This window comes from Eubalaena glacialis, chromosome 20 (assembly GCF_028564815.1).
Source record: "Eubalaena glacialis isolate mEubGla1 chromosome 20, mEubGla1.1.hap2.+ XY, whole genome shotgun sequence".
NCBI lineage: Eukaryota > Metazoa > Chordata > Mammalia > Artiodactyla > Balaenidae > Eubalaena > Eubalaena glacialis.
In genome coordinates, this window is record NC_083735.1 from 21,818,387 (window position 1) to 21,832,817 (window position 14,431).

General features: G+C 38.6%; 1 protein-coding gene across 1 annotated transcript in view; it reads left to right on the forward strand.

Moving 5' to 3' along the window:
• DLC1 (DLC1 Rho GTPase activating protein) overlaps positions 1-14,431 on the forward strand; it is a 393,570-nt gene that overhangs the window by 184,128 nt on the left and 195,011 nt on the right. Inside the window, exon 4 of the mRNA XM_061177541.1 lies at positions 3,241-3,274. Within this exon, the coding sequence (XP_061033524.1) occupies positions 3,241-3,274 (34 nt within the window). The remainder of the gene's footprint in view (positions 1-3,240; positions 3,275-14,431) is intronic.

A 14,431-nucleotide genomic window follows, 5' to 3' on the forward strand; every position in this document is an offset into this window, starting at 1 on the left:
ATAATATATAGTATGGGTTTAATTCCATTTTTAGACCTTTCCCAAAATATAGACATAAAAAGTAATCAAACATCACCAAAACTGTAGGAAGACTTTCTTTTCCAGGGAGTATAGAATCAGAGAAGTTCTTGAAACAGAGGAAAAATCAGATGATCCTGCTATAAATGAAAGGATGCTGAGGAAGACGCTTACAGCCTATGCAGTCCCTCTGATGCCCTGGTCTCTGGACATGGTTCTCCACTCTGCCATTTAATAACCTAATATTCTGGGCTTCCCTGGTGGCGCAGTGGTTGAGAATCTGCCTGCTAATGCAGGAGACACGGGTTCAAGCCCTGGTCTGGGAAGATCCCACATGCCGCGGAGCAACTAGGCCCGTGAGCCACAACTACTGAGCCTGCGCGTGTGGAGCCTGTGCTCCGCAACAAGAGAGGCCACAATAGTGAGAGGCCCGCGCACCGCAATGAAGAGTGGCCCCCGCTTGCCACAACTAGAGGAAGCCCTCGCACAGAAACGAAGACCCAACACAGCCAAATAAATAAATAAAAATAAATAAATAAATAAATAATTTAAAAGGTGCTAATAATTAAAAAAAAAAAAAAAACCTAATATTCTCTTCATGGCTGCATCTTTGCCAGGACACAGAGTCCGTGTTCACACCCAGAGAACAAAAAGTGAACAACTAAATGTCGATCAAGATTAAGTCAAAATATGCTTTCACTGTAGATCAATCTTGCCAAAACAAAACCCCCTCTATTTTTTTATCTGTGGAAAGATTTTTTTCCTTATTTGAAAAATTACTTCAATCTCCAAATCCTATAAATTCCAAAGGTGAAGATCTCAAAAATAATCAATATCTCACAAAGATATAGGTGTCTTGATCTTTGATATTTCCAGAAATGAAGATTGATATTATTATTTCCTTAGGCTGATCTACAACAGAGGTGCACGGGAGCCTTCCTCTCTCCCTCTCTCTCTCACACACACACACCCCCCCACGCGTATGTGTGCACACACACACATTTGCAACAAAATTAATTACCCATTTGAGCCTAGTTTTCTTACTTCAACTCTGAGGACTTTGTCCCCTAAAGAAGGGGAGAGAGACATGCTTGTAGACGTCTTGTGTGGCCAGTGGCTGTGGAGTAGAAGGCGTCAAATCCCAGTGGGCCGGATAGATTTATAAAAGGCTTCCAATAACAGTTAATACACTCATGCTAACTGTATTTTATACATGAGTAACTGAGGTGAATGGCAACCAAAAGCTCACTTCCTTAGTTTGTTTTAGGGTATTGACAAGTAGAACTATACTGTTCTACTTTAAAGTCTGTTGAAGACATCTCATTCTGAACTCTATTTTCTAAATAATAGGGATAGATAATAGTTACTGGGAATTGAACTTCTAAACCTCTCATATCAGTAATTTGGCCCATTGGCCCAGTGCCCATAGTAACAAATAGTAAGAGCAGCTCCCTTTTCCCAGGGACCTCATGTGCTTTACAGAAGCTACTACGTTTAGTCCTTTCAGCAGCCCTGTGAAGTAGAGGTGTTTATCCCCCTTTTATAAAGGAGGAATCTGAACCTCGAGGGGACAGAGCAGAGACTTGAAAGCCCAGACACTAACCAAACAATTTACATTTTCTGCCTCCCAAAATAGGACAAAGAAATCAAACTACAAAAATTCAACCCCAATTCAAACGTGTTTTTAGTCTCATTTATTGCCAGTATCTTTTAAGGGTAAGACGGGTCTGTCTTCAGAGAGGGAAACAATTACATGACTGATGTAGCATTAGCATAACTGGCTCTAGTGACTTTACCAATAGTTCCACAACTCTTTTTTCTTTTCAGCTTTATTGAGGTGTAGTTGTCAAATAAAATTGTAAGATATTTAAAGTGTACATTGTAGTGATTTGATATATGTATACATTGTGAAAGGATTCCCCCTTCAGTTAATTAACACATCCATCACCTCATATACTTTTTGGGGGGTGGGAATATTTAAGTTCTATTCTCTTAACAAATATCAATTATATAGTACAATGTTATCAACTATAATCACCATGCTTTCATTAGTTCATCAGATCTTATTCATCATACAGCTGAAAGTTTATACCCTTTTACTAATCCTTCCCTATTTCCCCCACTCCACCAGCCCCTGGCAACCACTTTTCTACTCTCTCATACTATCAGTTGCACACTTTTTTTTTTTTAAAGAATCCACATATTAAAAATACCATGTTGTATTTGTCTTTCTCTGTCAGGCTCATTTCACTTAGCATAATGCCTTCAAGGTACATGTTATTGCAAATGGTACGATTTCCTTCTTATTCATTTATGAATAATATACCATTACACACACACACCCCACATCTTGTTTACCCATTTATCCATTGATGGACACTGAGGCTGTTACCATATCTTGGCCATTGTGAATAATGTTGCAATGAATATGGGAGTGCAGATACCTCTTTGGTATCCTCTTTTCATTTTCTTTTCTTTTTTTAATTAATTAATTCATTTATTTATTTTTGGCTGCCTTGGGTCTTTGTTGCTGCACGTAGGCTTTCTCTAGTTGCGACGAGTGGGAGCTACTCTTCGTTGTGCATGGGCTTCTCATTGCAGTGGCTTCTCTTGTGGTGGAGCACGGGCTCTAGGCACGAGGGCTTCAGTAGTTATGGTGCACGGGCTCAGTAGTTGTGGCGCATGGGCTTAGTTGCTCCGCGGCATGTGGGATCTTCCCGGACCAGGGCTCGAACCCGTGTCCCCTGCATCGGCAGGTGGATTCTTAACCACTGCGCCACCAAGAAAGTCCCGAGTAGTTCTAATTTTAACTTTTTAGAAACCTCCATACTGTTTTCCATACTGCTGCACCAAATTACATCCCCACCAACAGTGCACAAGGGTTCCCTTTTCTCCACATCCTTGCCTATGCTAGTCATCTCTTGTCTTTTTGATGATAGCCACTCTACACGTATGAGGTGACGTCTCATCGTGGCTCTGATTTGCATTTCCCTGATGATTAGTGATGTTGAGCATCTTTTCATGTGCCATTTGTGTGCCTTCTTTGGAAAAAAAATATTTATTCAGTTCCTCTTCTCTCATATTTCTAGTGTCAGGTTCTGTTTAATTTTTGCTCCATTTATGGGACATCATTTTGTTCCTAATGATGTTATTTTCCTAATAATGTTATTTGCTGTTTCCTTTTAATAATACCACAATTTTGTGGCTTTTTTTCTTTTTCAGGCTATTCCAGGTACTTCAGAGAAGGAAAAGGCTGGTAAGTTGACATTGGTTGTGTTTTCACTCCTACCTATTTTAGGATAAAATTCCATCTTCATATAGATATTTTATTAAATATCTAAAATGTATACATCTTGTCAGTCTCTGGACAAAAGTTATGGTTGAATTCCTGAAAAATAAGTTTTGCTCAAAATGTGGGAAAAAATATGGTTTCCTAGCATAGCATTACATTTTGTTAGAATAAGGTGTGTACTTCTTGTAGCATTAACTGTAACTGCAACCACAACTTTTTTCTTGAGGAAAATAATTAGATGTCATTCAGTGTACTGAGGAATGGTCTTTGGACATCTGTTGTTAATACAGTTGGCCCTTCGTATCCATGGGTTCTGCATCCACAGACTCAACAAACCTGGGTTGAAAATATTTGAAAAAACAAAAAATTCCAGAAAGTTCCAAAAAGCAAAACTGGAATTTGCCACAAAGGCAACTATTTACATAGCATTTACTTTGTATTAGGTATTACAGGTAATGTAGAGATGAATTTAAAGTATACAGGAGGATGTGTATAGGTTGTATGCAAGCACTGGGCCATTTTATATAAGGGACTTGAGCATCTGTGGATCTTGGTGTCCATCAGGGAGTCCTGGAACCAATCCCCTGCGGATACTGAAGGAAGACTATAATTATCAAGATTTTTAAAAATCTTAGTAGCTTATTTAGTAGTCCTAGAAAAAGATGTACTTGTTTAAAGCTGACGTCATACCATCAAAAATATAATTGTGAAGCAATATGAATAGTTGTATTAGAGGAAAATTATATTTTCTATGCTTTGTGCTATGATTATAACTACTTAACAGTATTATGGGAAATGGATAAGGACTAATGAAAAATACAGAAATATGAAAAATTAGACTTGAATTGATGGAATTATGTGCTTTTTAAACATCTTTTGATCCTCCTCAATATTGTCTTATGTTTTCTGTGTAATAATAATCATCTTTTTAAAAAACTGATCAAAGGTGCTTTACCAAACTTGAAGCATATCACTTAGCTCTTAGACGTGTGTAATTTTTTAGCCAATTTAAAAGTTTAGAGTATCATCTAAAAGGTGTCACGACTTCAAGTGACTTTACACTAACGCATTAGAGTTGGTCTGATAGGATTGTTATATGGGGAATGTTCTCTGTCAAGTTCAGTGATTTGATTTTTGCTGCCAGATAGTTTTCACACACAAGTTTTCATAGTTTGTGTTCTTCCATGAGCTAAAGTGTTCTCCTCTGTTTAGGCTGTGTCTGGCCTCTTCTCTCTAATACGTTGAAAGGTAAGCCTTCAGAACAGAAGGAAAATATTGAACTGGCAACATATGTCAGTTCAAGAGAAAAACTGCTCAGTTTATCCATGCGTTGGTATTACTTGGATTAATAATATATACTAAACGAATTCAAATTACCATTCCAGAGCTCTAATACCTTCAGTAATAGATGTATCAGCTATCTCATTAGGACAAGACATAAATGGTTAAGAGAGCATTTGCATCACAAAGAAAAAGAAACTTAGCCAGAGTTGTGCTTCATCTTGAGTTGTGACATTCTCTGTAATTCGCAAGATTGGCTGCAATTTAAACAAAGTGTGTAACAGAGCAAAGTTGTCATCTTATTGCAGAAAATCAGCAAATTCTTTCATACCCCAAGGAGAAAATTAGGATAGGAATTCTTGGCTGGAGGGAAAGGGTGAGGAGGGATGGAAATGCCATTGCTTGAGGGACTGGAGAAGCAAAGACTTCTCCCTCTGCCACTAAAATGATGTCAATGTGATAGGGAGAAGCATTTCAGTTATCAAGCTTCTCTTAAAGATATTTTTATTAAAACAAAGAGCTAATTAAACAGAGAGCATAAATATAATGCAACCACCACTTTTTGTCATAATCCTGGATATTTTCCTCCCCAACAAAAACAAAAACACAAACATGAAATTAATTGTCACTATTTAATGATCTCTTTTGGTCATTTCTATACTGCTGGGGCACAAATTTTAAAAGTTGATAACTTCCTTTCACAGAGGTTCTGCAAGACGATCTGTGAAAGGTAGGATCCACCAGTGGATATATATGACCGAACCAGGCCCCTGGATGTCCCATCTCTGATGTTTAACCCAGGATGGGCTGATTTCTGCAGAACCTGGCTTCTGTGTATTAAAATATTAGAATGATGGAAATTTACTCCAGAATGGATTTTAGTTTAGATTTCTTGAGAATGTACTGATTATTTTAAGAGGAAATACAATTTTGTTTGACAATATAAATATAAGAAAGAAATGATTTTTTAATCAATGAATTTATATGTCAAGATAAAGGGTTATGTTTGAATATTTTATTCAGTTGGTAACAGATTTGCCAATTCAAAAGAGAGTATGATTTATTTCAAAAAGTTTTAAAGGACCATGAATGTCCAATCAATTTCTTCTATTTCTAAAATTTATTATGCCATATTTAAAATATTTTGAGTGTTTTATATACAAATGTGAATCTCTTTATTCCTCTTTATGAATCTCTATTTTTAAGCTCTGCTAGACAGAGGAATGGCAAGGAAGGCAGAGGACCCACTCAATCTTCTGGGGGTTAGTTGAGCCTCTAAATAGGGTTAAGCTTCATTACCACCCATAAGGCCTGTCATTTTTTTTTTTTCTCTGTTTTGCTAGATGAATGTAGCCTATTGTTTCTTTTTTTGTTTCTTTTTTTTTTTTTTTAGAGAGATGCTGGAAAGCTTCTAGGTTTGTTATGCTTTTTTTTTAAATTTTTATTTATTTATTTATTTTTGGCTGTGTTGGGTCTTCATTTCTGTGCGAGGGCTTTCTCTAGTTGCGGCAAGCGGGGGCCACTCTTCATCGCGGTGCGCGGGCCTCTCACTGTCGCGGCCTCTCTTGTTGTGGAGCCCAGGCTTCAGACGCGCAGGCTCAGTAGTTGTTAGCCTATTGTTTCTTATTAAGAAAATCTATTTTAATCTGTGTGACCTCTCATCCAAGCCAACTGGAACCAACTCCACCAGGCTTTGTGAAGCTCTAAACAAAATCATTTTGGGAACATTCCATTAATAATTCTTGAGTTGCAGTTGTGTGGTTGCCCCAGTGTGTGCTTTATTTATTTATTTTTTTAATAAATTTATTTATTATTTATTTTTTGGCTGTGTTGGGTCTTTGTTGCTGCGCAGGGCCCTCTCTAGTTGTGGCCAGCGGGGGCTACTCTTCATTGCTCTGTGTGGGCTTCTCATTGTGGTGGCTTCTCTTGTTGCGGAGCACAGGCTCTAGGCGTGTGGGCTTCAGTAGTTGTGGCTCGTGGGCTCTAGAGCACAGGCTCAGTAGTTGTGGCACACGGGCTTAGTTGCTCTGTGGCATGTGGGATCTTCCCGGACCAGGGCTCGAACCCATGTCCCCTGCATTGGCAGGCGGATTCTTAACCACTGTGCCACCAGGGAAGCCCCAGTGTGTGCTTTAAGTAACCATCTTCTCTTCTGATCCGTGCTGCTGTGTAAATTCAGCCTAGTGGAATCATTCTGCTGCTTGTGTGCCATCTTGGGATGACAAAACCCTCCAAGGGGAGACTATTTTGAAACAGCATCCCATTGGTTCATTTATTCCACAAATACTTACTGAACAGCAACATATAGTAGACATCATATTAGGTTTTATCAAGGAAGCAGTTATGAACAAGGCATGGTCCTTGCCTGGAAGGAACTCAGACTCTAGCTGAGCATATTTCACTGGGCCAGCGTCCCCCTTTTCCTCTTCTCAATTGAAAAATTCTTAACCCAAGTTATTCAGAAATCTTCCCAGGAAAAGAATCAAATAAAAATATTGTTCTCAAGAAATTCTATATCGGAATGTGTATTCTCCAGATCTGAAATAGAGTCCAAAAAATTTGTTTTAAAAAATCAGAATTAATCACACAAGTATCAATACGTGTAATTGTATCCAACATAGAATAATTTCATTTAACTTCCCTTATGCCACCAGAATCTGTAAAGAGTGGGCCCAATGCCATTGGTATATTTTCCAGCACATCTGCTTCCTATCCGTGTGGCCTTGAGCAAGTTACTTAACCTCTTCATTTTCCCATTTCTAAAGTATAAATAAAGAAGTTGCCATGTTGTTATTGTAAGGCAACAATGCTTGGCACAAAGTAGGCTCTAAAAAATGGTAGCTGTTTCTTATGATAATGAGTTGTGCTTATAACCAGTATGTGTACAAGCCAAATAGAAGCTAGCTGTGTTACTGCTGCTCTCGTCTGCTCCAAGAGTTCTTAAATGCTTCCTCGGGGCACCAATTAACAGCTGAACAGCTGTCCATGTGGAAGAAAGAGATCACTTTCTCCAAAAGCCTCTGAGTAAGTTAATTCAGACAGAGGTCATCATAGCATAGGCAGACTTGGCCATATTGTAACATCTCTTTAGAAATTCCTAGCTCTATTAAGGTGAAATTCTCTCTAGTGAACAGGTAATCTTCGATTTTCACAAAAGATAACTTCCTAAGAAATGTATACCCTGAGTCCCATTTTCCTAGGACTCCCCGGCATCCCTAGACCCTGGGGTAATTGGATCCTGTCTACCCAGCTCCCATCCTCCCTCCCTGACCTCCTGCACACAGTCCTGTCAACACTGCCACCTAATCATCCCGTGTCCATTCTTCCTGCCATTATTTTAAAGCAGCCTTCACTTTGCACTGGACTTTGAAACAGCATCCAGAGCTGGTTTCCCTGCCTTAACTGATCATTACACCTGTTCACTCTCTACACTGTCACCAAAGTTATCTTTGAAAAGCATCACCTGATCATATCGATTTCTACTTCAACTTTTTTGGGGCCTCCTTACTAATTACAGGATAAGATCAAACTTTCCTGCTTGACGTAGCTGGCCATTTGTAATCTGGATGTGGTGTATGGTATTGGATATGCCCAGTTCACCCCTCAGATCCACCCTCCACCCTACTTCTCCCCAGCTCTGTGACCTGCAGGCAGACCAGTGTGGGCAAAATCAATGGGCTGCCCTCCTTTCAGTTTTCCTGTCGCACCAGTGAGGAGGCCCAGCAAGAGACTGACGGTTGGGAGGACACTACGGCTGTGAGGTTGGGTAGTTTATTCCCCCCTCTGCTTCCCGAGGAGTCACTGCTGGCCTTTTCCACCCAGGTTTCCAGGTTCTGACAACCATTCTCTCCTTTTGCTTTGTGGTTCCCCTACACCTTTATCAATAGTTCTGTTACTAAACTCCCCTCAGTTTACCTAGGGTGCCATCTGTTTCCTGCTAGGAGTCTCACTGATAAACCTACCAATGTTTTCTCTTCTTTCTATTCCTTTGTGTTCATTGGTTGGTATGTTTGTCCAACTTCAGCCACAATATACAGCCACAGAACCCCTTCTAACTTTGGATCTTTCTACTTCTATATAGATCGTGCACTGCCTTTTTAAAAATACAGATGATAGGTAAAGATAGAGGGAGAAAGAGAGAAATGACTTATCCAAGAAAAAGAGAAGATATGGACCATGTTTTTCTTCATCCTAAATGAATGTAGTTTCATTCAATCACATGGAGAAGAAAAATATCTACCCTTATGATTTAGAATGTGTTCTCTATTGCCTAGAAGCAAGTAAATTAGAAAATTAGCGTTGCATTTTAGTCACCAAAGTGTGACTCTCTGAGCATATTTCAGAAGTAGTATTAAGGAGTAATATGAAATCTCTCATTCTAAAATGAAATCATAAAACACAAATTTTGTCAGACTACATAGCAGCCCATAGAAAATAGACCACAGTCATGAGCCAAAAATGGCAAATTTTTTTTGCCTTTTCTGTCTTGAAAATTCTACTTGTCCAACAATAACACCTCCTTAATGAATTATTTCCCAGGCAGGGTTAGTCCTTGATTTTTCGGTGTTCCTAGAACACTCTGTGTTTTCAGTTACAGTCTTATCATCTTGCTTTGCTGTATGTTCTCTTCTCTAGGCTGTGAGCTTTTCTAGATCAGGAATGTGGTCTTTGCATGCTCCGTAATTAAAACAGCTATTAGCACATAGTGGGTGCTCTGTAAGTACACATTAACCAATTAATTATAATTATGACAAAGATGCTTTGGCTCCCGTCTTAATCATTTAGAATTAACATGGTTCTAAAACGCCCCCCCCCCTTTACGCCTATTGCCCCCACAACTGCCAAATATCTCAGCTGGGCAACTGCTTAATGATGTTATTTGGGGATCTATCCCATACAAGTGTGTGAAGGGCACCATTGAGAAAGGTGACTCAGAATCCAACTTTGATTATGTTCCTTGGTCATTTTTCTTAGAATGTTTGTTCTCCTGCCTCTAGGTTATTTTGTTGGCCAGAAAATGTTAAAAATCAAGATAATGAATAATTATAGCCTGAAACACTTGTGAAAGATAGCTTTCAGAAGCATATGACAGGTTCATAGTCTCTCCAAACTTTGTGTTGTGGCTAGTAAGGCAGAACATAGAAATCAAGCACTACTTTGTGACACGTGTGAGGGGGAAAAATAGGATTTTCATAATTTCATTCCAAGCTCCTTGTAAACATACTAAATAACAAAGCCCAGACTTGGCGCCTTTTGGTATTAATTTTCTTGGCTGCTTTTGACCACGGAGAAGGGAAATGCAGAGGACCAAAAACAAAAACAAACAACCAAAAAAAACCACAAAAAACTGAAATGCAAAGACATTCCTCGTTTTCTAGTCTGATCATCATTTCTTTGATTCAGAGAATTACCAGTGTGATCTATTCCACTCTGTCATGTTCCAGTATCAATAGATCCAAAGGGATTTGATGAAAAGAGAAAACTAGAACTGCTAGATTTCAGCGTTGTTCTTTGAAAGACTCTGCCCTATTTTATGTCTCCATTTTAGTACAGATCAGGTCGTTTGTAGTGCTGTCTCACTCACTAGCCTGTAAGCACCTTGAAAGATGGAATTTTGTTTCATTCAATTCTGTTTCCAATGGCTGGCATTACTGTAGTTGCTTGATGTTTGGGAAATGAAAGAACAAATGGCATATTAAAAAAATCGGCAAAGGGGACTTCCCTGGTAGCACAGTGGTTAAGAATCCACCTGCCAATGCAGGGGACACGGGTCGAGCCCTGGTCCGGGAAGATCCCACCTGCCGCGGAGCAACTAAGCCCGTGTGCCACAACTACTGAGCCCACAAGGAACAACTACTGAAGCCTGAGCACCTAGAGCCCATGCTCCACAACAAGAGAAGCCACTGCCATGAGAAGCCCATGCACTGCAACAAAGAGTAACGCCAATCACCGCAACTAGAGAAAGCCCACGCACAGCAACAAAGACCCAACGCAGCTAAAATTAAATAAACAAATAAATATTTTTAAAATTAAATAAATAAAGATATTTTTAAAAATAAATAAATAAATAAATCAGCAAATACTTTATATGCACAATACTCCCAAAGCTAAATGTAGAATCCTATCATTCTATTGTAGGTGAAGCACTTTCTATAACTGCAAAGACCCCCAGCTGTTCTACAGGGTTGGACAGGATCTGAAAATTGTCTTTATCAGGCCAGGCTGGACTTTGGCCAGCATTACAAATTCTTTATTCCCTTTCACTCTCAGAAAATGAAATTCATTATTTCTTTACTAATGGCTTATGAATACTCACTTATTTCATTTTTCTTAGTATTATGGTCTCTGCTTGCCTGCTTTTTTATGAGAAAGGAATTTAGGGTATGCCCACACATAACCTCTCAGTTTTTCTGAAACTTAATGTAAACTAATCCATGAAAAGTTGGCTGTGCTGAGCGGGCTGTTGAGAGGAAACACATTAGCTTTTAGGTATCAAGGAATTCATGAAAAATACAAGTAAGCTATTCTTAAGTGCCAAAGATCTCGAATTCATAGGATATTTTTCAATACAGATAATTTTTAAAATGTATTTCTTAACGTTCTATTGATATTTCTTTTATTACCAAGTAGGTAAAACAAAGCTACTGTATCACCAGAACCAATCAAACATATTTCCTTTTCTTCTCAATTATATTGCAAGCAACGCAAGTACACGATAATTTTTCTTTTAACAAGTTGCAATTCAGATATTACCGGGCTTCCCTGGTGGTGCAAGGGTTAAGAATCCACCTGCCAATGCAGGGGACACGGGTTTGAGCCCTGGTCCAGGATGATCCCACATGCCACGGAGCATCTAAGCCCGTGCGCCACAACTACTGAGCATGCACTCTAGAGCCCGCGAGCCACAACTACTGAGCCCACGCACATAGAGCCCGTGCTCTGCAACAAGAGAAGCCACTGCAATAAGAAGCCCGTGCACCACAACGAAGAGTAGCCCTGCTCGCCAAAACTAGAGAAAGCCTGCGCACAGCAATGAAGACCCAACACAGCCAAAAATAAATAAATAAATAATTTAATTAATTAAATTTTTTAAAAAAGAAAAAATTCCTTTGAAAAGAAATGTTTAAAATTAAAAAATATATATATGTATATGTGTGTATATAAGTGTATATATAGATAGATAGATAGATATAGATATATATATATTACCTCCTGCACTTAGAGTGGTTATCCAAAGGTGGCTGTATCTTTCTACAGCATTTAGTGATTCCTAAATTTGGTTGATGAATTCTCTTCCCTATCAGTCTGTGACTTCCTTAAAGGCATAAACCCCACATTTCATCTTTGTCAGCCCCTCACCCAGTGTATAATCTTGCACACAGCAGATGCTCAAGAAATAGTTTTAAATTAATCCATTTATGTGACATACCAATCAACTCATGCAGGCACTTAGTTAATCTCTGGTCTGTCAATGACCATAACTTTTCACAATATTTGACAAGCTTGAAATTTCTTCCTTGAAAACGTCTTGTGCACATTTTGTTCCCCCATTTATCCCTTGAAAGAATGGCTTGTCAGCATTGAAGAGGTGGCTATGAACTACCAGAACAGGCTAATGAGGCAGTTCTGCATTTCCATATTTTAATTGACATTGACCTTTTTCTTTTTTAATATCTTTATTGGAGTATAGTTGCTTTACAATGGTGTGTTAGTTTCTGCTTTATAACAAAGTGAATCAGCTATACATATACATATATCCCCATATCTCCTCCCTCTTGCGTCTCCCTCCCTCCCTCCCTATGCCACCCCTCTAGGTGGCAACAAAGCACCGAGCTGATCTCCCTATGCTATGCGGCTGCTTCCCACTAGCTATCTATTTTACATTTGGTACTGTATATTTGTACATGCCACTCTCCCACTTCGTCCCAGCTTACCCTTCCCCCTCCCCATGTCCTCAAGTCCATTCTCTATGTCTGCATCTTTATTCTTGTCGTGCCCCTAGGTTCTTCAGAACTTTTTTTTTTTTTTTTTTAGATTCCATACATATGTAAAGCATATGGTATTTGTTTTTCTCTTTCTGACTTACTTCACTCTGTATGACAGACTCTAGGTCCATCCACCTCCCTACAAATAACTCAGTTTCGTTTCTTTTTATGGCTGAGTAATATTCCATTGTATATATGTGCCACATCTTCTTTATCCGTTCATCATGAATGGATAAAGTCGATGGACACTTAGGTTGCTTCCATGTCCTGGCTATTGCAAATAGAGCTGCAGTGAACATTGTGGTACATGACTCTTTTTGAATTATGGTTTTTCTCAGGGTATATGCCCAGTAGTGGGAATGCTGGGTCATATGATAGTTCTATTTTTAGTTTTTTAAGGAACCTCCACACTGTTCTCCAGAGTAGCTGTATCAATTTACATTCCCACCAACAGTGCAAGAGGGTTCCCATTTCTCCACACCCTCTCCAGCATTTATTGTTTGTAGATTTTTTGATGATGGCCATTCTGACCAGTGTGAGGTGATACCTCATTGTACTTTTGATTTGCATTTCTCTAATGATTAGTGATGTTGAGCATCCTTTCATGTGTTTGTTGGCAATCTGTATATCTTTGGAGAAATGTCTATTTAGGTCTTCTGCCCATTTTTGGATTGGGTTGTTTGTTTTTTTGATATTGAGCTGCTTGTAAATTTTGGAGATTAATCCTTTGTCAGTTGCTTCATTTACAAATATTTTCTCCCATTTTTACGGTTGTCTTTTTGTCTTGTTTATGTTTTCCTTTGCTGTGCAAAAGCTTTTAAGTTTCATTAGGTCCCATTTGTTTATTTTTGTTTTTATTTCCATTTCTCTAGGAGGTGGGTCAAAAAGGATCATGCTGTGATTTATGTCATAGAGTGTTCTCCCTATATTTTCCTCGAAGAGTTTTGTAGTGTCTGATCTTACATTTAGGCCTTTAATCCATTTTGAGTTTATTTTTGTGTATGGTGTTAGGGAGTGTTCTAATTTCATTCTTTTATGTGTAGCTGTCCAGTCTTCCCAGCACCACTTATTGAAGAGGCTGTCTTTTCTCCATTGTATATTCTTTCCTCCTTTATCAAAAATAAGGTGACCATATGTGTGTGAGTTTATCTCTGGGCTTTCTATCCTCTTCCGTTGATCTATATTTCTCTTTTTGTGCCAGTACCATACTGTCTTGATTACTGTAGCTTTGTAGTATAGTCTGATGTCAGGGAGCCTGATTCCTCCAGCTCCGTTATTCTTTCTCAAGATTGCTTTGGCTGTTCGGGGTCTTTTGTGTTTCCATACAAATTGTGAAATGTTTTGTTCTACTTCTGTGAAAAATGCCATTGGTAGTTTGATAGGGATTGCATTGAATCTGTAGATTGCTTTGGGTAGTATAGTCATTTTCACAATGTTGATTCTTCCAATCCAGGAACATGGTATACCTCTCCATCTGTTTGTGTCATCTTTAATTTCTTTCATCAGTGTCTTATAATTTTCTGCATACAGGTCGTTTGTCTCCTTAGGTAGGTATATTCCTAAATATTTTATTCCTTTTGTTGCAATGATAAATGGGAGTGTTTCCTTAATTTCTCTTTCAGATTTTTCATCATTAGTGTATAGGAATGCAAGAGATTTCTGTGCATTAATTTTGTATCCTGCTACTTTACCAAATTCATGGAGTAGCTCTAGTAGTTTTCTGGTAGCATCTTTAGGATTCTCTGTGTATAATATCATCTGCAAACAGTGACAGCTTTACTTCTTCTTTTCTGATTTGTATTCCTTTTATTTCTTTTTCTTCTCTGATTGCTGTGGCTAAAACTTCCAAAGCTAT